This window comes from Eublepharis macularius, chromosome 4 (assembly GCF_028583425.1).
Source record: "Eublepharis macularius isolate TG4126 chromosome 4, MPM_Emac_v1.0, whole genome shotgun sequence".
In the NCBI taxonomy this organism is placed as follows: Eukaryota; Metazoa; Chordata; class Lepidosauria; order Squamata; family Eublepharidae; genus Eublepharis; species Eublepharis macularius.
Genome location: NC_072793.1, coordinates 3111362 through 3138303, shown reverse-complemented (window position 1 = coordinate 3138303; position 26942 = coordinate 3111362). Strand labels below are relative to the sequence as shown.

Below are 26942 nucleotides of genomic sequence, written 5' to 3'. Positions count from 1 at the left end.
GCAGCAGCCAAAAGCACAATCCCAAATCCATATTCTCTCACTCTAATCCCAGCAGCAGGTCCTCCTCCCTCTCCCTCTGTCTCCTGGGACTGAAACACGAGACAGAGAGAGAGGTACCTTTTATAAAAAATGCTGACATAGAGCAGAACAAGAGGTCTGTGGTTGGCTGACAGACCTGCCTAACAGGGTTTGGAGGGGTGAGATTGGTGTGCCCTTGGCTACAGAAGGCCCACCTCCTTGGTTGCCTAGGGGATTGACCCCGCCAGCTCCTGGCTGTATAGGGCAGAATGGAAGCTCTCCAGATGGCTAGGAGAACTGCCAAAAGGGTAAGTGGGCTATGATTGGGGTTTCCAATGGCAACAAAAGGTCTGGGCCCATTGTTGCCTAGGGAATCAATGGATTGGCACCAGCCTGTCTGCAATTATGAATTGTTCATGAAACTAATGAAACAGGCCAGAAAGTCATGAATTCTGTGATAATTTTGTGATAACCGTGGCCCCACAAACTGTTTTGTGACACACAAAATGGCTTGTTTTGTGACGAAATTTGCTTTGTATTTTGATTCGTGCCCATGTCTAGTTCGTAGGAAGCTTGCAGAGGGCCTCTTCAATCAGAAGATCAGTAATGGCGGACCAGGTTCCATGAAGGACTTACCTTTGCACCGCTACTGATCCTACTATGGACCGCTGGGGGCTTCCAAGATAGTAGAGCCTTAGTTTACACAAGTTCGTCAGGCCTGGCTGGTGCCTTCTGTGAATCGAGAACTTCCTCTGGAACACAGCAAGTGTCCTTTGCAATATGCAGCATTTTGATGGCAGATAATTGACGTTTATAGCAGGGAATCTGCTGCATGCATACCGAAGAACAGCACTCGAACGGCTTTGCTTGTCTTGCTGGGCCAGTTCGGTGCCCACACAACCAAGGGGAGCCCCCGAGATGCTGGCAGCAACCCTGGTGGCAGCAGCATGGAAGGCAGCGGCAGGCATGGCTTAGGAAGAAGTGAGCTGTGACGCAAGATTGGGCCTATGTATTATAGATGTATTAAAAGGTTTCACTTTTGTTTTCATGCTTACCAAAGTATTTTTTTAAAAAAAATAGGTGTGAGGTGTCTGTGTGGAAGTAGCCCCTGTGGGCAGAGAGGGCACATCCTTGTTGTGAGGCGATAAACCCTCAATGTGTTTTTCTAACTTTGAAGATTTTTCTGCAGCCCTGGAGTGTTCCACGAGGTTGCAGGAACATCTGTTTTAGCACCCAGGTATCCCCAATTTGCAGTGCAAAGGATCTGTATAGGGGGCCACTTGATGTATATGATGTATAGATCCGCCCTGAGCCCGCTGATGTGGGGAGGGCGGAGTATAAATCCAGTACATTAAATTAATGTTTCTCAACGTCAGAGTTACAGAAATCAACACAACCAACTACATTCCCCTCAAACAATTTTGCCTATGGGGGTAAGGACAACCACTGGTCTTTCTTTTGAAGAAATACAGTTTAAATTATGCTGTGTGTCCTGTGGTTTTGGCTAAAGGCTGTGTGGGATGGAGGTGCATTAAGATGCAGGTACCATTGATCAGATGCAAGTTAAGAAGGGAGGTTGCCTGGGCGTTTTGTGTATTGGTGCCAGTCCAAGGCAAAGGGATTCCAATCTAAGTCCATTAGTTCCACTGGACTTAGGTTGGAGGAGCACCGCATAAGACTGAACTGCACAAAATCTTACCCCCCCCCTTTCCCAGCTCCTTTATTCCTTGCAAACCCCCCCCCCCAATGAACGTCCTCCCTGTTTTTTGCAGACCTGAAGCTAACCCCTCCTCCAGAGCTTCTCAGTACGTTCCATACCTATCATCCGCTCGTCTGACTTCTCCTTGCTGATTTCCATTAATATGCAGGAATTTCTTCTCCAGGGGTATTTGTGGTGAGAGAGACTGGATTCCCAAAGGTCGTTCTGACTCCTTTCGGTGCAGCTTTTCTCCACAAATGCCGTTCACTTAGCATCTCGTAAAGCATAACACGCGCAAGAGTCCTAAGCATGAACGGAAAGCAAAAACAAGCACCAAGTCCACGTGATCCCCTGAATCCTTCATGAACGGATTGCCACAAGCCTTCCCGTCAGCCGAATTGTCCTGCCGTCTGGGTGTCTTTGGTCCAGCTCATGGTTATTTTCCGCAGTTCAAAATCATGAACCGCTTGGACCCAAATATGATGTCATCATTAAGAACTGTGGCATTTGAAACTCTCTTTATATATCCTGCCTAATGCACACGGTTGTAATGCCTTCAGCTTGTGTTCTGGTTTTCTGGTGATGGTTGCTGCTGCCTTCAATGTCCATAGAAGAATGCAAAATAGTAAAGAATCCAGTAGCACCTTTAAGACTAACCAACTTCATTGTAGCATAAGCTTTCGAGAACCACAACTCTCTTCGTCTGCTGCATCTGATGAAGAGAGCTGTGGTTCTCAAAAGCTTATGCTACAATGAAGTTGGTTAGTCTTCAAGGTGCTACTGGACTCTTTTCGATTTTGCTACTACAGACTAAGACGGCTAACTCCTCTGGATCTATGACCGTAGAAGAATGGACATTGCCAGAGAGAATAACAAAAGTCTTTGGAGTTGGGGAACAGGGAAAACAAGGTACTGTTTGCAAGGGTCAACGGGTAGCAGGTCATGCCTTGGATGAATGAGCAGGAGAGAAGCAGCCCTCTGTTCGTAGCCCCTCGTCCCTTGCCTTTTGCCGATTTTTTCCCAAAAGAACATTCCCTTGATAGGCACTTGGGTGATAAAACGAACGCTTTCATGGATGTGCTCTTCCTGGATCACCAAGTGATCACCAAGTCCAGCTGTACATTTGATTTATTTAGTGCATTTCTAGACAACCTTTTTACCAAATATGGCCCCAAGGCATTTTACCATACAATATGTTAAAGTAAATTACAGATAATGAAAATAGATTAAAAATTGAGAGTAAAACAGCATATAACACCAAAGGAGAGAGAACAGATTTCACCAAAGCCACATTAAAACCCTCTCCGTATCACCAGTTAGTTGTAACTCAGAGGGTCTCCTTCCAGTTGGTCCCAAAGGATTTCAAAGAGGGAGTCCCTCACAGACCCTAAGGGACAGACTTCTGCTATGAGAGGGGACGGAAACCTGCAGCAGACCCAGATGCCAGCTCTGCCTCCAGGAAATACGATTGCAGGACCCAACGGCGCCAACTACACTGTCTCTGGCTCTTACAGCTGCTCATCTTCCAATCTGATATATGCCCTCATGTGCCAACAATGTCCACCTGCTCTGTACATTGGACAAACCAGCCAACCTCTGCGCAAAAGAATAAATGGACACAAATCTGACATTAAAAATGGCAACATCCAGAAACCAGTGGGAGAACTCTTCAATCTACCAGGACATTCCATCAAAGACTTAAAGTTCACCGTAGTTCAACAGAAACCTTTCAAAAACAAAATCCAACGGGAAGCTGCTGAATTGGAATTCATATGTAAATTTGACTCAGTCAGACTTGAATAAAGATTATGAATGGTTATCTCATTATCAGAAGTAACTGATTTCATTAACAGAAGCAAACTGATCTCATTATCAGATTTGCATCAACTCCCCCCTCCCCTCACCACCTATATATCTCTGGCCAGTTTCTTCTTACCCTCCATGCTTCTGACGAAGAGAGCTGTGGTTCTCGAAAGCTTATGCTACAGTAAAGTTGGTTAAGTCTTAAAGGTGCTGCTGGACTCTTTGCTATTTTGCTTCTGCAGACGAACACGGCTAACTCCTCTGGATTTATCACAAAACCCTGAATCACAGCCTGGAGCTTTACAAATGATGAACAACTCCAGGGATTTTATAAATGCATTTTTCTGTTTCTTCTTTAGATTTTCTTTTTCTGGAAAACGATGTTACAAGTCTAAGCCATGTGCCTTTCTCATCATATGGCCTTTTACGTTGCAACCATACCTGCTTGTTCTTAGCACCTCTGCCAATTACACCTCCTCCTTTTTCGCTTTTCCTTCGGGCAGATATTGATGAATGAATACAACGGAGTCTAACCAGTGATTCATCAGCTTCTAGTGGTTCATAAGTTTCTATCTGAGAGCTTTAATAAACATGTTAATAGTGTGCTGCTTAATATTTAAGGGACAAAAAGTAATAATACACTATGTAGTTAATTCTGGGATTCAGAGGACTAGTCTCTGTTGTTTGAACAGCAGGAGTGCAGAACACATCCTTCGTGCGGAATACATTCCAATTAAATTTCCAATTAACGTGCAACCTGTTGTCTCGTAGCCTCTGGCCCCACCTGGAGTGATGATTATGGACCGCAAAGAAGGAAGATTTCCCTCAACCCTTCAGTTCGTCTCCAAGCAGATAAACTAGAGATGGTAAATATCCCTGTCTTATTTTTCATTGTTCATTCCATAATCAGGAGAGAGATTGCTAAAGCACCTGTTTTATGTTACTTCGAATTGAAAGCAATATCCTGCATGTGTAAATATTTTAGTCATCAGTCTTTGGTGTATTTTTTAAATGTAGAATCTGCATTTATGCCTGATGAAATTATTTCCTAAGTATTGAAACAGTCTGGTTGGATCCAAGCTAAATGGGCATTTCCCACTTCCTGCCACAGAGCCCCTGTGCCGTTCCTTAGAGTCCGCCCTCCCCCATGAGCAGCATTTCACGGAGATCAGTGGGATTCATTGGGAGGAGAGAGGCAGGAAAGTTCCATTCTGCTGATGGGAAATGTAAATACATCTAATGGTTTAACACTCTATTCCATATTCTGCCCTTCCACCAAGTAAGTACAGGCCAACATACATGGTTCTCTCCTCCTCCTTACATTTTATCCTCACGACATCTCTGTAAACTAGGGTAGGCTGAGAATGAGGCCCAGGAGCCTACAGCCAGCAGAGATGCTTACCCTTCTGTTGAAGCCAGTGGGCTTAGAAGGGCGTAACTCTGCTTCAGGTTGCACTGCACTGCACTGCACTGTGCTATAGGTAAAAAAGGTAAAGGTGCAAGCACTGAGTCATTACTGACCCAAGGGGTGGTGGTGTCACATCACATTTTCTTGGCAGACTTTTTGTTATGAGGGTGGTTTGCCATTGCCTTCCCCAGTCATCCACACTTTACCCCCAGGAAACTGGTACTCATTTTACCGACCTTGGAAGCATGGAAGGCTGAGTCAACCTTGAGCCGGCTACCTGAATCCAGTGGCTTCCGCCAGGATTGAACTCAGGTCGTGAGCAGAGCTTGAGCTGCAGTACTGCAGCTCATCGCTCTGTGCCACGGGGCTTCTTATACTACACTATGTTTAATTTTATAAATAAAAATGAACAACAGGGGGAAAATACATTGGAAGAGGAAAGAGTCAGTTAGAGCAAGTTTTATTTCATTATCACAGGATACCCCAATCTTGGCGGAGAGGTAAAGTTATATTTTCTGAGTCCTTATGTTATCTGTATGAACTATTCTTTTACATTTGGTAGTTGTACAATATATCATTGGTTCTTTAACAAAGTTCTTTTAAAGATTGTGTCACAGTAACAAATTGGTACCTTGCAATTACTTCTATATGCAACATATTGATTTGTTCCCCCTTCCACACACACAAACTGTATTGTACTGGCTGCTGTTTATCTAGTAATAAATGGTACTTTATTGTTGCTGATTTTGTATTTATATACAAATGTCTCATTATTTCATTTTAAAAAATATAGTATAGCCAAGTTAGTTTATTTCCAACAATATCTAAATTCACAGTATATTACTGTCTCCAGCCAAAATAACTGGAAGGGTCCCTGTTTGACCAACATGTGTCAGCATTTTGTGGTTGCCGTATGAAATGGTCTTAATTGCCAAGTACAGGAGTTCATTGGACTCAGCTTAAGCCTTCACAAAGAGGGGGAAAGAGACCTGCGTACTGAGAACTGTGTGTGGAAAGTTTACATGCTGATAGGACTAAAGAAATGACTAAACTGTTGGCGCAATGTGCAGTTAGTCCCCTTAACTGTTAAAGTGTCTTGCTCTGATTTTCCAACGGTTGTCATCAGTGCTCTTCCACTATTCCCGCCCACCCCGAAGGGCATGAAGTTTGAGGAGCAATTCCTCATTGGATGTCAAGCAGAGCCCTCCGCGTTTCATACGGCCGCTGTGCGGGGTGGACCTCTAATGTGCAGACTGCCTCTCCCAGCAGGCCTGGGAGGGAGGAGCTTGGCTGGGGGTCCCGTGGGAAAGAGAAGGATCCTTTTTGCTTGGAGTAAATAGCATAGGTATGGTGGAGCATGCTCAGTGTTGACGTGGCTTGCCCAGTATGATGATGGTGTGGAGGATTGTGGGAAGGGCTCTGCTTACATGAGGAGCTGTTCCATAGTCTGCTTTCTTCACCTGTGTCCAGTGGAAGAAGGGTTACAGGCAAAGAAGCTGGTTCCTTCTTGTAAGTTGAAGGATGGGCTTCTGGGCAGAAGAGAAGCTTTAACAATAACCACAGAAATGTCTGACTAAAAAAGTTTCTGCCGCGTACCTGCATATGCCTCCGGCTCACTGGTCAACAGCTAGAGGTGAGGGGTCGTGGCGCAGTAGCAGAGGGTCTGCTTTGCATGCAGAAGATCCTAGGCTCAGTCTCAGCATCTGCAGATAGAAAGTCCCGGTGGCAGCAGGTGATGGGAAGAGCTGCTGCCAGCCCCTGACCTGGAAGGACCAAGGGGTTAACTCCACATGAGGCGGCAGCTTCAAGGGTGGAGTGGGTGCAAGTGGCTTCTTCAGACACAGCTGCTACTTAGGAGAGTGGCAGATCTGAAGACTGCAATAAGTTCACAGTATTAAAGCTGAAGATGTGAGGTGCCAGTTTTCCTGAACTAGGCTTTGAGCTCAAGCCATCTAAGTTCTTACTTCTTTTGTAATAAGTCGTTTTATTACTCTGAGCTTGGGATTTTTCCTAGTACGACTGTGTGGTTCATGCTGTCAGGGTAACACTTGGATAAGTAAGACATCCTCATGTGGGAGGATTGTGTCCTGGCCCCCTTGGATAGTCATATAGTGGCTGATAATAGTGGTACTGTGAAGCTTTGGACCCAAACTGGAGAGAAGTAGGAAAGAAGACAGAATTTAGGCAAGAAGAATGTCTGTATTTCCCCCATTTGCACATTCCACGGACTGCTGGCCTTTTTTTGTTTTTGTTTTTAAAAAGAAAATGTTTGGGGCTCCTTAGTATCCCTTTTGCCAGGCTTTTTTGTTGCCGTTTTTTTTCCTCTTTGTGATTGGCTTTCCCCCCGCCCCCCATAACTGCGCCTTGTGGAAAAAGGATCTTATTTCCGTGTTCAGGAGACACCATCCCTCTCCCTTTTCAATACTATCGAGAAATGGGGGAAACCTGCCGTGGACTGTCTACTTAAAGATAACTTAACTCTTTTTTGTGCTCAACAACATCCATGTTTGAAGAACTGGCTTCAGACGTTCAGAATTTTTGTGTATCATTCATTCATTGTAGGAGGCCAAGTGCTTCCACAGTCCAAAGAATCATATTTCAAAGTAAAGCTGTGTATTTCTTTCCAAATCTGTGTTAGGGTGCTAGAAAATGGTTTTCAGTCAGTTCCGTGTGTCGTTTGCCAAATACGCTTATGCCACTTTAATAGGCGATAGTCCCACCCGTCAAGAATGAATGCAGTCCGCCCATCACTGCTGTACATTCCTTATGCATGAAACGAATCATGTTTAAAGAGCCATATACATTCCTGTTGTTTTCGGAAAGTTCCCCAATTCCTTCCTTGTGTGAAAATATAGGCAGAACAGCCAAAATACGGTATTGGTTATCAGGGCGCAGAAATGAATGAGGTTGGGCAGGGCATTCTGCATACACGTCCCTCCCTTCTTCCGTCAAAAGTTTCCAAGTCTCTGCACTCCAGCCCAGGGCACTGTGTGCTGCTCAGTTTCCCCACCCAGAGCTTTGGCATTTGCATGCCACCTCATTCCCATCAGTAGAGGGACAGTTTGGGTCATCGTAAAGCATGTGCAAATGAAGATTCCCCGCTTCTTAAAGGCAAAGGAGTGTGCCTTGAAGAATCCCCACGTACAACCATCGTGCTGTGTTAAGAAGAGGAGAGCAACAGAGTGTAGGCTCCCTAAATCCATCAATTTCCTCACCTTCTTCTTGATAGAGGGAAAAGGCTTTCTGACATACTGCTTTCCCACATTTTTTTACGTGAGGGAATATTGAAACATACAATCTCCTGCCTGTGGTCTGAAGGGACTGTGAGGCAAATAGCAGAAACACGTGCCTTGCGTGCAGAGAGACCCCAGGTTCAGTCCCTGACACCTCCTCACAAAAGATTTCAAGGGGCAGGTGTTGCAGAGACCTTTCTATGCCTGAGACCTGCAGTCAGTCGGAACAGGCTGGACTGAGCTGGACGGGACCAGCGCCCTCGTTCCGTGTGAGGCCGCTTCCTGTGTCCAGGGGGCATCATTCAACGGAGAATGCCCAGGGTGCCTTTATCCCATGAGAATTCAGGACCTGAGCTTCCTGTCTTTGAAAGCAGGTCTTGTTTGAGCAAGATTTAGTATTTCAAAACCAAGGTTTTAAGAACCAGAGGAGTTAGCCGTGTTAGTCTGTAGTAGCAAAATCAAAAAGAGTCCAGTAGCACCTTTAAGACTAACCAATTTTATTATAGCATAAGCTTTCGAGAATCAAGTTCTCTTCATCAGATCAGGCATCTGATGAAGAGAACTTGATTCTCGAAAGCTTATGCTATAATAAAATTGGTTAGTCTTAAAGGTGCTACTGGACTCTTTTTAAGGTTTTAAGAAGACTCTCTAAATGTATGAATGAATTCTTGTAGGCACTGAATTACCTTGGGATTCATCCTACAGAAGAGCAGCAAGAAGTCCTACGGCAGCAGCTACCAAAGGATTCTAAAGGAACAGTGTCGTTTGGAGGTAATTATTAGAAGAGAGTTCAAGCAAAATGGAACAAAGGGTGGTTTTTTTGCATACACCTTCTATATTGAACCCTTCTAAGCCGCTTTTGTTAGGATAATAAAAGGGAGTGAAGTTTGATAGAACATCCCATGTAACAATAGATTGGGTCCCTCATTGTAATACGAGGAGTTCCATGTTTGGCTGGCTTCTTTTTTCTTTTTCCTCATGCCTACTATGTGGCAGGCTTTGAATGATTTCCAGGTTAAAAATTTAGCTGCTTTTGTGCCCTGATTGCAACATAAGGTGTAGTTAAGAAAAAGAATGAGTGGACAAGAAGACTGAAAAGATGAATTATTGTTAGATAGGGATTGCTAAGCAAGAATTGATTGGCTGACTGTTAATTAGAACTTAAAGAATTAGTTCAAAGTAGCAGCAACTTGACTAACAAATGTCTCCATGGTGCAGAGCTCATGAACGTCTGTTAGAGCTTCCCTTTCCCTTTATTATGTACACTACAGCTGCTTTGGAAGTGCAGCAGGCATTTTACTTTAATGTTTATCTCTGTTTCTGCAAAAGCCCCATCATTCTATTTTCACCTTGGGATACATCTATACAGGGGGCAAAAACACTTGCGTGTCACGACGGCAGCGGCAAGCAGGTGGGAATTGGCTGGAGCGCCGTCTGCTCACAGCCATTGCCTCTGTGCTCATTGCAGCCCCTGCTCCTTTCCCCTGTTGAACCTGTGCAAATTCACAGGCACAATGTTGATTTCACTGGCCTGGAAACCCGCTCCCTTTCCTCTTCCGACTGAGCCAGGAAGTAACGCTACAGTACAGCTAAGGCGGGAAAGAAAAAAATGCCCTTTAAAGGGCTGAAGAAGGGGAGAGAACAACATGCACCAATGAGTTGCTTTGTGCCATTTTGAAAATAGAATTTAATTTGTCCTCCTTCCCCATGGAGGCTGCAAGTGGAGCATTCAGATGGATGCTCTGCCTGCAGCCGCCCTGCAGTTGTCTCTTTAAACTGGAGAAAATGAGATTTTATTTTCTCCAGTTTAAGCGTGGAGGGGACAGGAGCTAGACAACTTGGAGTCCAAATTTATGTGACATCACCTGGATGCCTTTTACTTATGTATGAATGAATTCTTGCTACCTGCTTCCTGCCACCCACACAGGGAAATACCCCCCCCCCCGGTGTGGAATCTTATTTGGTCTTATGGGCTGCTTGAAACTGCACTGCAGAGACGGCAGTTCTGTGCTCCAATGTAGGCATGGATAGAACAGCATCCCTATGTCCATCGTTTGGTCCAGCCTCAGTGTTAAAGCAGCACAATTACATTTAAATTTGTTATTTATTTTGTAACCACAAATAACTGGTGTCGCTAGCAAAGAAATGTATGCATTTCTGTTAGGAAAAGTTGGGTTGTAATAAGTTAGAATAATAATGGATGAAGTTAGTCGATTTTTTAAAAAACTTATTCTCACTTGTAAGTCTTCACATTTTTGGTCCAGATATTCAGTTTACATCCATGGTTTGTTGTTGTTTTTTTTGGAAACGGATACAGCTTAGGACACTGAGAATCAAAGATTTAAATGTTAAACTGGTAGAGAGGAGTGGGTGAGAATAAAAATGGATTCTTTTGCAAATGACTTGCAATTTAAGCTCTGTTTTAGATTTCGTTCAGGTGGCAAGAAATCTATTCTCCTTGCAGTTGGATGGGGCAGAGGGTGCCGGAGGACCCACCGTGTTTAGCCCAAGTGAAATTGGCAGATTAGTTTCACAGGTAAATAACGTGATCTTGTGCTGGGGCTGTCCAGAATATAACCATTACAGTCATTAACGAGGCTTAATTTGCTGAAGGCTTTTGCAGTACTTGTTATAACACACATTTAAATGTAGCTTGAATGACTCCAGCCCCACCATGGGCTTACAAGCAACCTGCCCCATAGAGCCTGATGCACAGACATCCTGTCCCAGCTGGTAGTACGATTTCATTGTGGTGTCAGTGGGGAGACGGGGGGAGGGGGGGGCATGATTGCGCTCAAGTGAAATAATGTGTGCCATTGTCTGGTAGGTTGCATCGTGAAAGTTATTTTTCTATTATGTTGTTTTTCATGAGCATATGGCCGTAATTTTCCCCCTCTCTGTTTCAATGCATACAGTTTGTATCTCACGAGCCTTTGGAAACAGATGAGGTGGAGGGACTTCGGAAAGAGAGAAATGAAGCTTTAAAAGAAATATGTAAATTGAAGGTAAGGAATCTCCTTACACTGCCTGGAACGGGATTTGCTCTGCTCCAGTTTGCTTGGCTTTGGTTCTGGCCTTTCTTTTGCTGCTGATTACTTTTGATGTAAGATGGGTGGGGTTGTACTTTGTGTTTTTGTTGTGGATGTTTTAAATATTAGCTGCTTCAGGCAACATAAGGGAATGTCTTGCCCTGCTGTTGGCAACTGTTGGTCCCTCCTAGGTCGGGGGAAAGGAAGTGTTCACCAGTCAGCTTTTGCATCAGTCCTTTTCCTCATCACTAGGGCGGTTTTCAAAGAACAGATGTGCTGTTCTACCCGCGTATTTGTTGGCACAGCTGGCTTTAGCATTGGGCTGTAAATGGTGGCTGCTTTCAGATGGCATACATTTACTTGGTTTTGTGCAGCGTTTGCATAGCCATGCAAGACAAGTTCACCAATGTTACGCTTTCATTTTGTCCCTTTGGTAGCTTTCCTCTCTGCACGTGCCCTAGTTTATTTTTGACACACACGGGGAAGGGGTGTGTGTGTGTGTGTGTGTGTGTGGGAGGGGGATACAAGTCTTGTTCAAGGTTCTGCCTGCTTGCTGGAGGGCGGGATTCTTATTCATCCCAGTTCACTAGATAAGTGGCTATTTACAAACCTGATCTCCCTGATAAATACGTTTTATTTATGGCTGTCACACAGTTAAAAGAGCTGAGCCACACACAGGCACATGAAGCTGCCTTAGACGGAATCAAGCCGTAAGTCTAGCGAGCTTAGTAGTGCCTACTTTGACTAGCAGCAGTTCTCCAGGGTCTCAGGTGGAGGTCTTTCACAGCACCTGCTCCCTGGTTTTATAACTGGAGAGGCCAGGAACTGAACTGGGGACCTTCTTCTACGTGGAAACGGCGAACCACGGCCTTGCTGTACAATACATTTTTCAAGTTTTGATTAGTGAGTTAAATCTACATACAGTTACATACCAACAGAGTAATAGTTCTGAAGGTGGAAGCGTTTCTTTTGTCTGGGATGCAACAGGGAGCATTTCAGGAGAGGCATTCCATCCTGGGTGAGGGCAAAGGAGGAATGCCTCTTCTAGGAAGGCGCTTCCCACTCATGGGTTTGTAAGAACTTGCATCTTAAAATACTTAAAATATTTTAAAAATCTTTTTCCCAATTAATTTTTAATAGATGAAGTTAAAAATGATTAATCAGTTAAACACTGTAACCCTAGCTTTGTTCAGTTGTTTCTGATTCTTTTCTTACTGTCTGTCAATTACTCCCAACTTTTCCTATGCTTCTCCCTGCCCATCCCCCCTTACAGTTTTGAACACTGATCTGAAAAATAATCAAAACACAGAATGGACTGTAGTAGTTTAGGAGGTGTAGATCTTTAATTATCCGACCTTATAAATCCATTTCTTATCAATCACTTGGAGATGAGCTTCCCAGTAGTGAGTAATATATCGATTTCTATTCCTATAGAAGTACTTTAAAAGAACTCACTTTAAACTGTTACTTATTATATGCATTCTTTAATTTTCTGCTGGCAGAACGTTTCCCACCCCATAATTCAGATTTCAGTAATGCTCTGCCAACCTAGTGGAATAATCGCTGTTCCTGTGTGACTGCGTGAAGGATGACTTAATTTGCTGAGTAATAAAAGAACATTTCTGATTATGGCAGCTGGACATATCCCCAGGATAAAACTCTCTGAGGACTTCCACAATAAGTCCTTCGTGTCTCGGTGGCAATAGTTAATGTCATTGCTAGCTGTTACAGACGAAGAGTTTTTAATTTGCATCTGCCTTGCTTTTAATTCTGATCATTTTTAACAGCAGGTCTTACTGGATCAGAGTGTAAGCCTTTGGTGATGTGCTGTTCAGAGAGAATATTTAACTAGCTGTAGAACGATGGAAGTCAGAAAGTATGGAGCACCACGCTTAAGGGCTATTTAGGCATTCTGAGAGATGCTGAATAATTTGTGCGTACATCAGACGGGGCGGTTGGAACAGCAGAGAGCACGTTCATCAGTTGCCGTGTGTGAGCAGCAAAGTTGCAGGAGTCTCTCTCTCACACACACACACACACACACACAAGCCAATGCTGATATAAATGTCAGGGCTGTTTTAGTCACCGTTAACGGATTGGGAGTGGATCACAGGACCAGTCAGTCCCACCCCACAACCTCTTTCCATAGTGAACCCTCATCTCTCTCTTTTAAAGGATAAGTGGTTGCTAACATTAACCTTCCCAGCAGTGGAGGACTTACTCAACATAGCTCATGGAGTATGGGAGAAGCCGGCCTCCGCCCCAGCCACATCACGCAAGGTGGCAGGTTATTACAAATTGATGCAGCAAGACTGTGTATTTCTATTCAGTCACCCATGACCATCCTCATTGGTCACGGAGGAAGTTCAATCAAAACATAAATATGGATCCCACTCACCGAGTGATAAAGAGGGCCATAAACTGGATTCATTGGGGAGAAAGATATACTCATCTGCAGCCTGAATTTTCGAATCTCAAAATTACTAGGCCATTATGGGATCATACAACTTGTTCCTCTGGGAACAACTTTCAGTGTACATAATGAATCTACCTGAGGACAAAAAATCCCTGGTTCGTGTGCTCCAGGGTGAGGCTGCCAGGTTGGCCAAACAGCAAACAACTGCAGCCAAACACGAAGCTGGCTGTGCTACGAGAACCGCAGCCTCGGCCACTGCACTGCGTAGACATTCCTGGCTGCGGTCTACTGTGTTGACTCCTGATAAACGCCATAAGACTGAGGACCTCCCTTCTGGGGGCACATCACGCTTTTCTAAAAAGACAGAGGATCCCTCATATAAATGAAAAATAACAAACAGCGCGTTCATTGTCCATCTTCTGTGCAGTCTCACATGGGACTGCACGTGTGCAGGCCTGCTGATCAGTAGGTTTTTCAAGCTTTAGTTTGCTAGGGGGTGCTTGTCTCTCCAGTGCGCATGCGCAGCTTTTTGCGCCTAACGGTACCAGGAGACAACGCCCCCTCTCCTCAGTTCCTTTGCCACCGACCAAGAAGGTTCTGCTTTCCGCATGCGGCCTGAAAAAGAGGGAGAGGAAGGAACAGTCAGAAATCCAATTTAATGGCTGATACAGCTTTATTCAAAAGGTGCACAATGTGTGCGACCAAAATGACTAAGATGGACGGGTCGTCCGTCTGTCTAGGGTGCCTGGGAGAGGGCCGTAATGTGCAGGCCTGCGAAAATTTACTCCCAAGGCAAATGTAGAAAGAGCCTCTCGACTCAAAGCTCGTCTATAGGAAAGGGCTATGAAGGCTTCTGATGTGCCCAAAAAGATGCCCTTCTCCTCCATTTCCAGAGACGGAGACGGCGCATCTGCGAGTACCATCACGTGTCCAGAGGCTAAGTCCCCAGCTTGGATCCGACAGTCCTTGAGCCACTCTTCAGCCTCAACATCGGATCCGAATCAGAACCGTCACTGACAGACACTCGAGACACAGAGTCTGACTGATCTAACATGAGCCAAACGCCCTCCTTTGAAGTCGCCATTGAGGTTGGAACTGGTTGCTGCACCTCTTAAGAAAAAGAAGCACCCTGTGCAACATGGAGAACGCACTGTGGAACTAAAAGGGATTGGATCCGACAGATGCGATATCAATGGTTCAGAACCAAAAGGGATGGAACCAAAGGACCTGGACCCGAAGGCTGTGGAACCAAAGACAGCTTCACCTGAGTTCCGTGAGCCACCTTGTAAGAAGGCGAAGAGAAAGACAAGACATACGGAACCGTTATTGGAACTGAGAGAATTGAACCCGCTATCGGATCGACCCAGGACACCATCACTTCATTCTCACTCACTCTCATATCACTCTTCAGCAGAAGAGGGTGCATTGCCGGAGGGGTCTGACCCTGACAGACTTTGGAGAAAGGGAGCGGGAGACAGCTACAGCTATTACCTCCTACAAGACGGTCCTGGTCTTGCCATTCTTCCAGATATGGCCTGGATTTGGGTGATCCATATACAACATACTCCATTGCATTGGTATTTGAGATTTTCAAACCAGCTCACGGTTCCAAGGCATCATACAATAGACGAGAATTGACACTGTCTTACCAACTATGGGATCCAGACTGAGAGTGGAGCATCAGCCCGGTCTCTGAACCATCACCAGACAAGACAGTCTTGGGAACAGGACAGATCTCCCCTAATGAGGACTCTAAATTGTATACAGAGCAGATGCTGAGGATGGCAACGCTATAAATATCGACCTCAGCACCCGTATAGGGGACAGTCGTATTGATGCCTGGCGTATCCTCATTATATGCAGTATAAACTACCTCAGTCTCAACAGGGGCACTACCAGAGGAGGAGACCCAGTAACCGCCCGCACCAAGGACAACAAAGCTCCTTGAATAAAGATACTCGGGGGCAACAAAAGTCTTTCTGACTAGCAGCAGAGCAGCCTATGATGTTTGGTGACAGACTGGCTGCCTTCTATTCAGCTTCCAATGATATTACCAATGATAGTTGGGTTCTGAAAATTGTTCAGTTTGGATATAAAGTTGAGTTTAAATCCTATCCTCCTTTGAGCCTTTCTACTTTCTCATCTCGCTCATTTTCTGATAGGTTACTCTCCAAGATAACAGAGTTACAAAAAAGGGTGTGATACAGGAGGTGGCCTTGAATGACTCGAGATGGGGGTTTTATTCTAACATGTTTTTAGTGGATAAAAAGGACGGAGGTGCCAGACCTATCCTAGACCTCAGAGAGCTGAATAGATTTATTACCACAAAGAAATTCAGAATGGTCACACTGGATATGGTGCTACAACTGCTCCCACAAGACGCATGGCTTGCAGGATTGGACTTCAAAGATGCTTGTTTTCATGTTGCCATACATCCTTCTCATAGGAAATTCTTACGTTTTAGGTGTAACAGAAGGATATTTCAGGATCAGGTTTTGTCGTTTGGTATCTCCACAGTGCCTCGTGTTTTCACTAAGTGCGTGGCTGCGGTGATCACATCTCTTAGGAAACAGGTTGTGCCATCTTCCCTTACTTAGATGATTGGCTTCTTACAGTGTCTTCAAAGGTCCTGTTAAAAGAACATATAGAACTAGTTCTCAGTACCTATAATCGACTAGGTCTCATAGTTAACCCAAAGAAACTTGCAGTTGTTCCTGCTAAAACGGCTCAATTCATGGGAGCTGTGCTGGACGATAATCTGAATAAGGGACTTCTCCCCCAAGAGAGGGATAACAGGATCAGGGCCTTGATCAACCAAATTTACCACTGCAAATGTCAGTCAGCATTGTTTATACAAACTCTACTAGGCCTTATGGCCTCCACTGTTTCGGTGACACCTCTGGCAAGGTTACATATGTGTCGGCTACAATTGTGGTTTGTGTCATTACCAGTCTTTTTTCCAAACCCCACGTCAGACTCAGAACATACACTGCACACCTTAGATACGAAAAGGGTTTATTATATTAGCTTCACAGAACAAGACCCTTTAGAAGATCAAAGTCCCTTTTCGTATGTCATGCAGGCCCACGTAAAGGCCTGCCAGTCTCTAATCAGTCTCTTTCCAGGTGGACAGTGGCGGCCATTAGACGATGGTGCCTTACAGCAAAGACTCCATGTCCAAGGACGATGAAGGTTCACTCAGCACGGGCTCAGTCATCTTCAGCAGCCTTCCTCCGGGACACATCCCTCCGAGACATCAGCCAAGCCGCCACATGGTCATCCACTGATACTGAAAACAAAAGGAAAAGGGTTTTAAAACTCAGCCCAAAAAGGAGAACGAACAAACAGGGTCAAGCTAACCTATAAAAGTATAAAAATTTAATATTTATTACAAATTGGGTACACAAACACCTTCAATATTATTCTGTAAATAGACTTTACACCTCCAGTGATAGGTATCATTTTGGTCCAGGTAATTTGGGATTTAAACATTTTACTAAAACTTCTTTTTATCTATTTAACTATTTATATATAATTATTTTAATTGATATATATTTATTTACAGAATAATATTGAAGGCATGGTCAGATGTGTAGTGAAACAACCATGAGAGTTTATCCATGGTAATATGTTTAAAACCTCATAACTACACATTATGAAAGGTAACTATAGTGTTAAATTTGGGTTGTTAAATTCTGTTAAGTGCCAATAATATACATAAAATAAGCCTCCTCTCCCAGAGCCGCCTCAGCCTCTTCGTCCTCCTCATTCCCGGCCATTTGACCCACCTGTGACTTCACTGCTCACGGAGACCGTTCCAGAAAGGCCCCTAAAACCCATGAAGTCGCCCCTGATCCCCAGGTTGCTTAAGCAAGTTCAGACCCTGAATAAGCATGCCAGTTAAGCAGGGAACCCAGTTAATGTTAACCATGATTATTAACTCTAGCTTAGGTGTGGTGATGGATTTCTTAAAGCGGGAAGGGAGGATTCAGAGGGGCTTGGTGAAAGAGAGTGCAGTCCAATGATCCACTTCCTGTCATCTTAGCCCCCATGTTATCTCTGACTCTGTGAGATTTGAAAACTTTTAGTTCATTTGATTCATCAAGAAATCCAGAGTTGCTTGGGAATCTTATTTGTAATCCTTGTTGCCGCCGCTTCCTAATAAACTGATCCGTTTGGATATCTTCATTTCTTTGGGAAGGATCAAATATCCCTTTTTTCACAGCACTTTGTCGTTCCTGTAGCACTACTTCATTTTATTGCATTTATCATCTAGTTTATTCACTGAGATAGATGACAGAATTATAGAACAACATGATAAAGATAAGTAAATATTTATTTATTCAAAATATTGCTATGCTGTCTTTCCACCCAGTTCAAGCTCCCCAAGGTGGTGAACATTAAAAAGCATTTCAAACGTTAAGAAGTGTTTCAAACACAAATATATATAAAATATTTAAAATGAATAAAACCAAATATAAACACATAAAAACTCACAAACAGGAAGGAGGACTGATAAGAGTCAGGGAGGGAATGCCAAACAGAACAAAAGAAGTCAGACCCGATGATAGTTTAAATAACTCTTTTATGTTAATAACATTGCAAATTTGGGATGAAAATAGGACCTTCTTAACCCCAGGTACCTCCCCAATAATGACATTTTTGGGACAAACTTTGTTTCCTCCAGACCAGATTCTAGAATTCTTTAGGATATGGAGACACGATAAGGCAGGTAGATTTTATGATATTTTCTGCAAAGGCAAAATCCCAACTTGAGCAGGAATATAAGATTGCGATTCCGTGGCATCAGTGGCATCAAACATGTAATACGATACATAACACAGAAATTAAGACTTTAATGGACAGACCTTTGACACCATTTGAAACTCTCATGAAAAATAATTTATATAATGTAAGAGGCTTAATATCCCCAGTTTACAAACTTTTGAATCAAAAAGCATGGTCAGCTGTCACTGCCCTGCAAAAAGCGTGGCAAAAGGACTGTGAGAGTACTATACAAGACGAACGTTGGAACTGCATTTGGTCATCTAATTTATTTACTTCTAAATCTGTAAATATTAAGCTTCAAACCTATAAAGTCTATACAACGTGGTATCTAATTCTATTAAAGCTTTTTTATTGTATGGTAAGTAGAGATTCTAAATGCTGGAAACTTGGACAAACAGGCACGTTCTTTCCTTGTTTGTGGACGTGCCCAAAGATCCAAGTGTATTGGGAAAAAGTTATTACTGCATAGAAAATATAATAGGTTACACAATACAATGCAATCAAAAATAAATTAGTATTGTAATACACAATTAGTATAATGACTTCCTCCCAAAAGGATCAAATAACTGGACATGTCCAAAGCATATACTTAAGAGACTTATCTTGTAAGTTACAACACCAACAAATGGACACTGTACTTAATCCTTTACTTAAAAAGCACTTTGGTGTCCAGTATACCGTAAACAAAAATTTTTGCTGAATAAGTCGCAGCTTAAGATACATAACAGCTTAAAGCCTTATCCCGTTGCTTTAACAGAACTGGATGACCTAGCTCACTGTTCCAATCACCTCTAAGACTCTGCATGTTTTATTTATTGACCAACATCAACTATTTATAGACAAATATAGTACGTTTCAGTTTCTGTGCTGATTCAATAAGAGTTCCAAAAATGGGGGAGATTCTGAAGCACTCAAAGCTGCCGGGCCGTAGTTGAACACCAGCACATACACAATTGTCGATGTTGCCATTCAGCAGAACTTGGCAGATCACGTCAAGACCTCAGCTGAGAAAATGACAAAAACTCATCATCATAACCTATCAGTTGGTCTAAAGGAAAAAGTCCCTTGCCTGTCCAAGTCTTCCGTAAAAAAGAATTCTTCCCAATTTTTAAATATGGTGGGCCGTAATGTTTAGCATGTGAGAAATTGATAATGTCATGATATTATGCACCTTACCTGCCTAACTGCAGAAACTGCGGGAGGAACGGAATCGCTTTTCTCACAAGTAGACCCTAATGCAGGGGTTTCCAAACTTTGGGAGCCCGTGGGCATATTTGGAGCTCTGATACTGTGTGGTGGGCAGAGCGACAATATGGCTACTGCAGGAGGCAAAGCCAGCCACAAAATGGTGGCTACAGTTACCTTCAATCACATAGTAAAGATCCTGGTGCTGTGGAAGTGCTTCTACCAAAGCCGTGTTTTTAAAAATCTGCCCAGCCAATCAGAAACTGCTTTGGTAAAAGACCCACCTGGCTACACCCACTTTCTAAAAATACTTATCAGGCACCAGGAAAGGTGTCAGCGGGTGCAACGGTGCCCATGGGTACCATGTTGGTGACCCCTGCCCTAATGCATTGCATTTAAAAAGTGGCTCCAAGCAAGAAGCCTCCAAGAGAGCCCGAGATGGATAATCCAACTGAGAGGAGCAATCCCAATAATTTGTATAAGTTAACAAATATGCATGATGATAAAAACTTAGATGAGGAAAACCAAATCCTCCATTAATTGAAAGTTGCATCCCCTTTAAAGAAATCTGAGATGATAATGACCCAGCATAAACTTCCAAAGCAACGCATTAATTTTAGGAATATATCGGTAAGGTAAATGGAAATTCCCCTTCTATATGACTGAAGGAAAGCAAGTTAATACTAGTAAACAATATGTTCATTTTAAAAAGGTATCATGTTAAGTAGAGCTTCTACTGAAAATGTCAGACAGTTACTATAGAGTTATGCGTAAACTAACTTCCTGACATTTTGTGGTTGGTTCTGCCTCCTGCAGCAGCCATTTTGTGGTTGCAACCATTACCCCATGTCAGATCTCCACAGGACCCACAGGCTCCAAAAGTTGAGAACCCCTGTTGTAGATAACAACCAGTGTTTCGTATTGAACCTGGAAACTGATAACAAAATAGGTGTAATATGCCTGCTCCACCCACCTGCCAATAGTAAAAAAGCTGTGGCTTCTATATCAAGGCTGTCTTGTGGGCTAACTCATGGAAAGCATATTGTATAGTAGTCTAGACTTATGGAGCCGTATGGCCAGATGAGAAGTGTCATAGGAGGGAGTTAAAATTACAAAAAATATTACAAGAAACAAAGGTTAAAGCCAGAAATGGGACCTCTGTGTTGTCTCCCCCTTTCACTTTTGTCTCAGCACCACGAGACTTTGGCTTCTTCATTCTTGCTCCATATCGTTGTCTGCTGCTTAGTCACTGGGTGGGGGATCCGGATGTGGGGCCAATGATACATTATAGAAGGAGAGGGAGGCAATTCCGTCCAGGGCTGCCATTTCTGGCACAGCTTTGTGTTCCTTTTAGCAGGTAGCCTGGCCGGTTGTGTACATATAAACTTCACTTGTGGATGTTAGTTCCTATGAATTCCCCCTCCCAGCATTCTGAATTAATCTCCATGTTTTAATGGCTGTGATAAATTACAGCCTATATTTTACTGAAGTAAACAATTTAATCAACTTAGCATTATACCCAGTAATTAGGCCTAGGATAACGAGCTGTTTTCCTTTCGGACGTGTGCACTTTCATTATGTTGCATTGCTACCCCCGTGAAGTTTAGTCACTGTAGAGGTTAGGGCACTTCCAACAGTGGCTGGTTAGTCTGTCTCTGGCCTCCATGATTGATGTGGATTGCGATGACGTCAAGCTGTCCATTTGCCCTTTCAAGATGTCATTAAGAGGGAAATGCCAGTAAAGGATAACAAGCATGCTCCATTTTTACAGCACCAGCACGTCTTCGCATAGAGTGCTGCAGCAACTTACGTTCACTGTTTCTTCCTGTGACAGCTCCATCCGTAAATCAAAAGAGAGATGGCGTTAATGGCCATAAGGCATGTTTCCAGAAAGGAAGGAAAATGCAGCCAATACACAGTGGCTGTTCCACAGAGAACAGTGTGCGATTGCAAGACACAAACCTGATTACCTGTTGCTCTTGAAAGTGTCTCTGTAAGGTGTTGCTGACCAATTCATCTCACCACATGTCTTGATTAGCTCTGGTAGAGCTGTGTAGCAAAATAATTGATATCGGTTAGAGGACCAGGCTGAAAATCGCAGAACTGGCACTGCCCGTCTGTATCTGCATAGCATGGAACTGTGACTATTTGCTGTTTGCAGACACAACACACACACAGGCTGCTTCCACACAGGGATGGGCAGCTGGAAGCCTCCGTAGTACATTGGAGCATCCAGATGACACCATGTGTCACATATGCCTCCTGCATATCTGCCATGAAGATATATGGGCTCTGCCTCTGGTCTCTGAGAGTATGGGAAGTTCTTTATTGCTGCAATGCCAGCAGGTTATCTCGCAAATGTTTACTTTCTATTTCTCGCTCTGCTGAGCCAGTGTCTTTGACTGCCTGCTGAAACTGGCTCAAAATGTATTCTTCTTGAGAACCAAAGATGAGTTCATCTTTCTCACTGTCTACTCTAAAACAATGTCTCACCCCAACACCCCCCCCCCCCCCGGTCAACAGTCCTTTTCCCCAAAGGTGGGAAGATTCCCTATAACTAACATTGCTGGCCCCACATACGTCACTTCTGCCAATTTCACTGTCTGAGCACCTTGTACTGAATGGCTCTCTAATAAGGTTACTTCACCTGGAACACCTGTGTGTTAACTGTGGAGAACTTGGGGGTTTAACTGCCGGGGACTGGCACCATGCCCGCTGGGGGCACGACTTGCCTGGCTCCTGTATGCTTTCCTTTCCAGCCAGATCAAAACTAAACGTCTTTTGATCTGGGTCTAAGGTGAAACTGCAGGGTGGCTGCAGGTATGAACGTTCCCTCCTGAGCCACTGGTGATGGGGGCAGCTAAGCGCCACACACCCCACTCCCAGTTCCAGCCCTTTAAAGGGTTTTTTTGCACCGTTGCAGCACTGCTCAGGAATGAAAGGAAGCTGGGAGGAAAAGGGGGTTTCTAGCATGTGCCTTGCTGATGCCTTTTTGCGCGCATGCACGCAGCCTGGCCTAAAGTAAGGCTCTTCATTCTAGCTTGGCCTCTGGTAAGCTGCTGTGGTAGAACGCCTGCTGCCACACACACCATTTCTTTGCTCTGGACCTGACTACCAGGATAGGTGTCGGCCCAGGACTTTTGTCTTTGGATTCTGGACTTTGAGGTTCTGTTTGGACTCTTCTGCTTCTAGTCTGACAAGTTAACATCTGTGTCAGAGGACCAAAGCTTGTGCAGTGTTTTAGGGCAGTTCTTTAGTTTTACTGTTTTCTTTCCTGTCTTGCACATTTTCTAAAACTATAATCTTTTACACCTTCTTTAATAAATTTTATTAATTATCTCTCTGTGGTGTTATTTGGGTTTGAGGGCTTTGATCTAAATCCAGTACTTTGGCCTATTTGGCTCCAGCTAGCAAATAACTGTTTTTGTGGAACTCAGCCTGCAGGCATCCTACCTTGCAGGGCTGGCTTCTTGATTAATATTCTTTCATGGTCTCCCAGCTGAGGGTTCCTCATCAGAGGGAATGGTGGTGGCTCTCGTTACCCTGGAAGGTGAGGATTCACCACCCAGAATTAAGTGTTTGCTCTTGACCTCCACTCCAGCCTTCTTGTGGGTCCAGGGGCAGCAACAATAACTTTGGTAAATATGACAGCTAATCACCGTCTGCATGTGGTGGGGTCCCCGGGGTCCCCTGGTAATCAACGAGACACTTACCTTGCTGGGGGGGTCCTCACCAGTAACATTAAAGATGTTGCCAACAACATGCTGACATTAATCCCCGTGCCGCTGGAAGTGATGTCATCATGTCAGTGGTGATGCTCTAGCATTCCACAAAGACTCTATGGTAAAGCCATAGCATTGTGAAATGCTAGGGTAGCCCTTCTGGTTTAAACCAGAAGTGGCCCTGGCACGGCACTGGTTCACCAAGCTTTTTCTCCCTACCTTCCACCAGCACTCCAAATTCCTCAGAGGGAATTGACAGGAGGAGAGGCCTGACGTCTCTATCAAGGGCTAGGAAAGGCCTTAATTTTCCACAGTCCCTTTGTTGAATCATTAGCATGAAAGTGGAGAGGGTTCTGGCATAGTATCCAGATCCTGCTTTTAGCATTGTTCCCGAACGAAGAGCTGATCCTCTGCAAACAGGTTGGTGGTTCAGTGTAAGATGGACAGAAAACATGATGTTTGCTAGCAGCCATTTGCACAAGACTATTTTAGAGGGTCCCGGTGTGGAAGAGTTCCAAGTAAGCCCATTCTGCACACTGTCTCGTGCAGGTTGTTCATGACAACAGGAGGACTTGTTTTAACTGTGTAGCACACCTAGTCTAACGCAGCCCCGTGGACTGGTTTAAGTTGCACTTACTGTGCCAGTGCTAGTGGTATATTTTGGGGGAAAAATGTATTATTATTTTGCAGTCATACGTCAGAATGAAGTTACAATTAAGGAAGGAATAGACTCCTCCCGTGCAAAACTCTCTAAACAGCAGGGCTTTTTTTCAGCTGGAACACGGGGGAACGGAGTTCTGGAACCTCTTGAAAATGGTCAAATGGCCGGTGGCCGGAGTTTAAATTGCGACAATCTCAACTCCCCTCTGCCTGGAGATCAGGGGGCGGGGCCACCGGCCATGTGACCATTTTCTCCGAGTGCAACCCACTGAGTTCCACCACCTCTTTTCCCAGAAAAAAAGCCCTGCTAAACAGTATCTTTTTTTAAAAAATCCCGTGTATGATACCTGCCTGTAGAAATAGGGTAGTGAGTCTCTCTCTCTCTTTCTATATTGAAGTTGCCATAACATGTTGTTCTTCCAGCAGAGTTGCTGGCCCATTCAAACATGCGGGAGGGGAGCGGAGTCTGAGTGAAGCGACCTCCTTGTTTCATTCAGTCCTCCAAGAAAGTTGTCAGAAGGAAATACGTTGCACTATTCATTGATTTCTCCCTTTTGAGTTTTAAAACGTTAGTCTGTTTGGCAAGCTATTTAACTCCTGCTGCCACTCTCGAAAACCCATTTCCTCTTTTCTTTTCTAACCTGTTGTGCTCCACTGCACTGTCCTGAATGAAAAGTTTCCATGTAGAGGAAGAGATTGTATACTAGGACAAAAGATAATTTATTAGAATATGGCAGCCCCCCTTCTGGGAGAAGGTGAGTCACAGGAATTGTATAGCGGCATTCTGTTCAGTGGGTTTTTTTTATTGTTATTTACAGTATTTTCATGCCGCTTTTAAACCAGTAATCCTTTAAGCAATTTCCTTGAGTTCTTGTCAAAGAGGCTCCTTGGATCTTGCAGGTCCCACCAGCCAGCTTGCAGGACTTTCCCCTCAGCCCACCCTTGACTGTGAGTGGGTCGCTTCTCATCCCCCCACACCCGAAATGTGTTACCGAACACCAGGCCGAGGTACACTCGTTGGGCCAGGGACGCCTGAGCAGTGCCCGGCGGCTTCTGAAGCTTATGGCCATCACACTTGCAGTTCGTTGGCTTGCCTCTCCTCTCCTTCCTTCCCTCTTGGCACTGAGACCAGCGCTGTTCTCTGCCAGATACACGAGACCAAGAGAACGAGTTTGGGGCCATCTCCGAGACAAGGGATTAGAGCCGGCATAGGAAGGATGGGACCTGCGTGCTGTTCTGCATGAGCTCATCGCGCTTATTGGGAGCAAAGGTAGCCCTGGATAGAAACAAGGCTGTCCCTTTATGCAGTCCTCGAGTCATCGATTGGACCCGCTCAGTCATTAGCCAAGTGAACTTTAATACAAAAGATCCGGCAACTTTAGCACTGAAGGCTTCGGAAGGACTTAAGCCCTCACTAGCATGACTCACGAAGAGGTTCTTGGTCCAGAATGACCTCATTCGAACTGTGCATTTTGCACTGCAAATCCCAGCTTGATCCCAGGCGCCTCCAGCACCCCTCTTCAGAGACCTCCCTTCCCTTTCCTTGATTGGAAACTTCCCAGGTCCTCGGCTTTCTCACCATCAGCCTTGATAATAATTTCCAAAGGAGAGCCGCATTAATCTGTTGTAGCAAAATAAAGCGGAAATCAAGTGGTACCTTTCAGACTAGCTAAGTTTATTCCAGCTGTAAGCTTTCACGGGCCAGAGCTCACATTGTCAGATGCCTATCAGATCCATATACATCTGCTGATGTGAGTTCTGACTAACAAAAACTTACACTGGAGTAACCTATACTGGTTACTAGACCACTTTGCTCAGCACCAAGAGCTGGTTCTCTACTCAAGTGACCAAGCTGGGTCTATAGGACCAGCTGCATGGAAGAAGGTGATGAGCGTGGCTTTATGCCCATCATGACTTCCTTAACCTGCCATCTTCTGGGCATGGAGCAGGAGTCACTGGGGTGAGAGGGGAAAATATTTGGGGATTTCCTGCACTGTGCAGGGGGGTTGACTAGATGACCCTGGAGGCCCCTTCCAACCCTTTGTTTCTACGATTCACTAGTCAGGTGGGAGGCAGGCCCCTCAGGCATTTCCAACACCAGTGGGGCCCAGCTTGTTCCCAGTATATCCAGCCAAGCACAGCCCTTGTCGTTTCCCCCCGACACCTTGGTTGACTGGCACACAGTATATGTGTGTGTTTAGCACTTGGACCAAAAAGGGTTGCGTATTAGGGGGTTTCATGTAAATCCATAGAACCTAAATCCACATCTCATACCTGTTTGAGTACAGATGCTAAACCCAGGTGGCAATCACGGCATTGCCAGTGATAGAACAGAAACTTTTCAATGTACCAAGTGCAAGGAGATTGGGGGGCGGGGGGGGGGGGAGGATTTCATGAAAAAATTGCACAAGGCCCTTTTCCCAAACATAAGAGCCATGAGGACAATGAGATGGTATTAATGAAGCAAGCGATACGCCAAAATAGGCCCCCATATTATGGATTCTCTTTCTTAGGCAATTCCAGTCCCTTGTTGGTAGCATCCGGGAAGGGGCCCTACATGTAGCAATGCCTATCCGATTTCCTGACATTGTCTCAAAGGACAAAGAAGAGCCTCTGAGTTTGCTGTTCAACTAACCTTTCTCTCTTTCTCCTAATAGGAAGAATTGGCTGAATCTGAACGGGTGAGAAAACTAACAGAAGAACTGCAAACTACTAAACAAGTAAGTGAAGTGTCTTTAATCATGAAAGGTTATTACATAATGCTTTTCCCCAAGAGGGGCAGGATTTTATTTATTCGTCTAAAGATTTCACTGCAGCATGTATGCATAAATCACAGGACAAAATGGAGCAGAGGAAGAACAATACACACTCCCTTGGGTTTTTTGGAAGAAAGGTGGGATTGAAAACTTGGCGACTTGCCACCAGAAACAAGGAAGATACTTCACATGACCGTTAAGGCAATCAGAGCCTTCATTTCCTTG

General features: G+C 44.4%; 1 protein-coding gene and 1 long non-coding RNA gene across 4 annotated transcripts in view; one reads left to right on the top strand and one right to left on the bottom strand.

Moving 5' to 3' along the window:
* The window catches only part of STXBP4 (syntaxin binding protein 4), a 251066-nt gene that overhangs the window by 46332 nt on the left and 177792 nt on the right, over positions 1-26942 (top strand). For all 3 annotated transcript variants that reach the window (XM_054977054.1, XM_054977055.1, XM_054977052.1), the window contains exons 12-16: positions 4292-4386; positions 8836-8932; positions 10588-10697; positions 11077-11166; positions 26619-26681. In XM_054977054.1, coding sequence (XP_054833029.1) covers positions 4292-4386; positions 8836-8932; positions 10588-10697; positions 11077-11166; positions 26619-26681 — 455 coding nt within the window. The remainder of the gene's footprint in view (positions 1-4291; positions 4387-8835; positions 8933-10587; positions 10698-11076; positions 11167-26618; positions 26682-26942) is intronic.
* Positions 13938-26942, bottom strand: part of LOC129328190 (uncharacterized) — a 73470-nt gene continuing 60465 nt past the window's right edge. Inside the window, exons 2-4 of the long non-coding RNA XR_008596861.1 lie at positions 16768-16895; positions 16064-16235; positions 13938-14221 (exon numbers count right to left, since the gene is read on the bottom strand). This is a non-coding gene — a long non-coding RNA (uncharacterized LOC129328190). The remainder of the gene's footprint in view (positions 14222-16063; positions 16236-16767; positions 16896-26942) is intronic.